General features: G+C 39.5%; 1 protein-coding gene across 1 annotated transcript in view; it reads left to right on the top strand.

Annotated features, from left to right (window-relative positions):
- The first annotated feature begins 416 nt into the window (after positions 1-416).
- LOC107707818 (protein HIRA-like) overlaps positions 417-3,321 on the top strand; it is a 28,417-nt gene continuing 25,512 nt past the window's right edge. The window contains exons 1-6 of the mRNA XM_016511910.1: positions 417-439; positions 648-751; positions 916-1,026; positions 1,312-1,402; positions 2,446-2,540; positions 2,639-2,734. Of these exons, the coding sequence (XP_016367396.1) occupies positions 417-439; positions 648-751; positions 916-1,026; positions 1,312-1,402; positions 2,446-2,540; positions 2,639-2,734 (520 nt within the window). The remainder of the gene's footprint in view (positions 440-647; positions 752-915; positions 1,027-1,311; positions 1,403-2,445; positions 2,541-2,638; positions 2,735-3,321) is intronic.

The following is a 3,321-nucleotide window of genomic DNA, read 5'->3' as shown; positions in this document are numbered from 1 at the left end:
GAGAGAGAGAGAAAGAGAGAGACAGAGAGAGAGAGAGAGAGAGAGAGAGAGAGATAGAGAGAGAGAGAGAGAGAGAGAGAGAGAGTTCAACTGAGTGTGAGTTCAACTGAGTAACAAAGTAACGGATGAGCCGCGGCACTTAAACTGCGCTGGGAACGCTTCTCCTCGGGAGCGCAGAGGGAGATTGCGGGGCTTCAACTGGCGCTTTTGTTATGTAGAGAGACGGATCGGGTCTCTTCTGCAGGGCTGTTCTTACGATCGGATACTCTTCTGCTTGTTATAGCACAGTAAGGATCATAGTAACCGGCTGTTTTTTGAGCTTGGCTGGTTTTTAAGAAGCCACCCATGAATATATGATGTGTACACCACCCATTTTGCAAGTTGCCAAAAGGCAGGCAGACCTCTGACATGAGTCGATGAAGCTGGAGCTGACGGCTGTGTTATTGCATAGATACAATTAAGAGTCAATTGTGTGATTTAAGAAATGATCTGGCTATAATTAACAGATTAAATGTAACTTGTGACTTTGTTTATATATGTGGCCTTATTTGCATTTCATTTAACCTGCTTTGGAATCGTACATTTTATGCATTGTGTATTTTTCTTGTTTACTATAATTGGATATTTTTTTCCAGACCATGCTAGAGCTGTTTTCAAACTGTGTTTGTGTCATGGGTTTTTGTTTCAGGTAAACCAATATTCTCAGTTGACATCCATCCAGATGGAACTAAGTTTGCTACAGGCGGCCAAGGTGAAAATCTGAACCCTCTAACATCTCTTCTTCTGTCGTTCTTTTCCTGACTATAGTATAGCTTTCAGATAAGCTTAGTTTGTAGAAGGTAGTTTGATTGCCATCCTAATTTAGAGACCGATCATTTGTTATTGGGAGCTAATGTTTTCAATGTGGATTGACAGGTGAGGACTCTGGGAAAGTGGTCATTTGGAATATGGCCCCGGTTCTGCGAGAGGAGGATGAGAGGAACGAGAATATTCCCAAATTGCTTTGTCAGATGGACAATCACTTAGGTATCAATTGATACTTTATTTTTTATCTCTATGTTAAAAATTAAAATATATGAATAAAGAAAAAATGTTGTCGGTTATTGTTCTCTTAATACTTGATTTTGTTGCATTTATACCATGTATTTTGCTCCCAACAATCCAAAGAAGAATTCCGAGACGTGTCTAGATTGTTTTTCCACTTAAATGTATTTTAAACTCCTTTGGATATGAACTGCACTGACAGAATGTGTGACACCAATGAATATTCAGTATCTAATTAAATGTTTTATGTAACTTTGTGCATTTCAGCATGTGTGAATTGCGTGCGCTGGTCAAATAATGGCTTATACCTGGCATCAGGAGGAGATGACAAACTGGTCATGGTGTGGAAGAGAGCTGCGTGAGTAAAACTGACCCATTCTTTGTATCTCTTCATTTCTCTCTTCATGCACACAAATGATGAACAGTTAAACACAAATATGTGATCCTGGACCACAAAACCAGTCATAAGGATCAGTTTTTTGAAATTGATATTTATACATCATCTGAACGCTGAATAAATAAGCTTTCCATTGATGTATGGTTTGTTAGGATAGGTTGTTAATATTTGGCCGAGATACAGCTATTTGAAAATCTGGAATCTGAGAGTGCAAAAAAATCAAAATACTGAGAAAATCACCTTTGAATTTGTCCAAATGAAGTTCTTAGCAATGCATATTACTAATCAAAAATTAAGTTTTGATATATTTACGGTAGGAAATTTACAAAATATCTTCATGGAACATGATCTTTACCTAATATCTTAATGATTTTTGGCATAAAAGAAAAATCGATAATTTCCTCGTTTCGCTTCGATGGCTTTCAGCCTCACCCTGCTTCATTCTACTACGTTAATAAATCATTAGCTCATCCATGAACATGATTTCTGCCAGAGTCCCGTCGGATTGCATCGGCTTTGGGGATGAAGACGAAAACTCCCATGATTCCACACTCAGTCACGGCGTCATCAAACTATGCCTTTGTTTCTTTGTTTATTTTGAATACGCGCCCTCTAGCGGCGAAAATTACATATTGTGCCTTTAAGACTGGTTTTGTGGTCCAGGGTCACATATGTCAAAAAGAACATTTAGCTTTGTCCAACCATTTAAACTTTATTTTTTAAACATAACGCTTTTAAGATGCTACAGTTATAATATTTTCATACTTTTTGAATATTTAAGTTTAAAAGTAAGGATGTGATGCTAAAAATCGATTTTTAAGTCTGTGTACCAGTTGACGGAATGACCTAGATGCCACTTGTGCAAATGCATTGCTTATTATTACCTTACTTTTTCCCCTACGCAGATTGTTGCCTTTTTTTGTTTATAAGACACAAACTGATGCCACACATGCATCCGAGCGCAGGCCTTTGAGGCATTATGTGGTATTTCTTTTGTTGTGCAGTTTCATAGGTCCAAGCGCAGTGTTTGGGTCCAGCAGTAAGCTGGCTAATGTGGAACAGTGGAGGTGCGTCATGATTCTGAGGAACCACACGGGAGGTGAGGGGGAAAAACGCTGCTCATGGAGATGCTGGATATTGTCTTCAGTTTTGGCATTGTGTGAAGCACATGTGGTGTTCTCTATAAATCTGATTCAGATGTAATGGATGTCGCCTGGTCACCTCATGATGTCTGGCTCGCATCCTGCAGTGTGGATAACACCATCGTTATATGGAACGCTCGAAAATTTCCAGGTAAAAAGTCCATTTCGATTTGAGGAAAAAGTCCAGCGATGTTTCTTTGCAGATGCCGCTTGGTTTGATATATTTGGTAGGGATGTTATTCCCTATATATTGTATATCATATTGCATCGTGAGCTGAGTGAATCGTTGCATCCCTAATATTTGTAATGCAATGTCATTAAGTGTGGCTTAAAGGAACACTCCACTATTTTTGAAAATAGGCTCATTTTCCAACTCCCCTAGAGTTAAACAGTTGAGTTTTACCGTTTTCGAATCCATTCAGCCAGGGGCGTAGATGACGCGGGGGACGTGTCCCCCCCACTTTTAATATCATGTAAATTCGTCCCCCGCACTTTTTCGGGCAAGTGTGTTCGCATAGAGGTTTTCAAGAGCCGGTGTGAATAAATATAGATTTACATTCAAAGAGACAGGATAGTCTGTGCATGATCTGATGTTTTATTCGGACCCAGAATAAGGCGAGATGAACATCACGGAGCGCTAAACACTCCGTGTATGTTTCATTCATACTCGAAGCCAGAGGGCGCTCTCGCGCAGAAAGTCAGAAGCAGAAAGAGGAAATCCCTAATATGGACAAAAGC

This window comes from Sinocyclocheilus rhinocerous, unplaced genomic scaffold, assembly GCF_001515625.1.
Source record: "Sinocyclocheilus rhinocerous isolate Xijiao unplaced genomic scaffold, SAMN03320098_v1.1 scaffold1256, whole genome shotgun sequence".
NCBI lineage: Eukaryota > Metazoa > Chordata > Actinopteri > Cypriniformes > Cyprinidae > Sinocyclocheilus > Sinocyclocheilus rhinocerous.
This window is presented reverse-complemented; position numbering and strand designations above follow the sequence as displayed.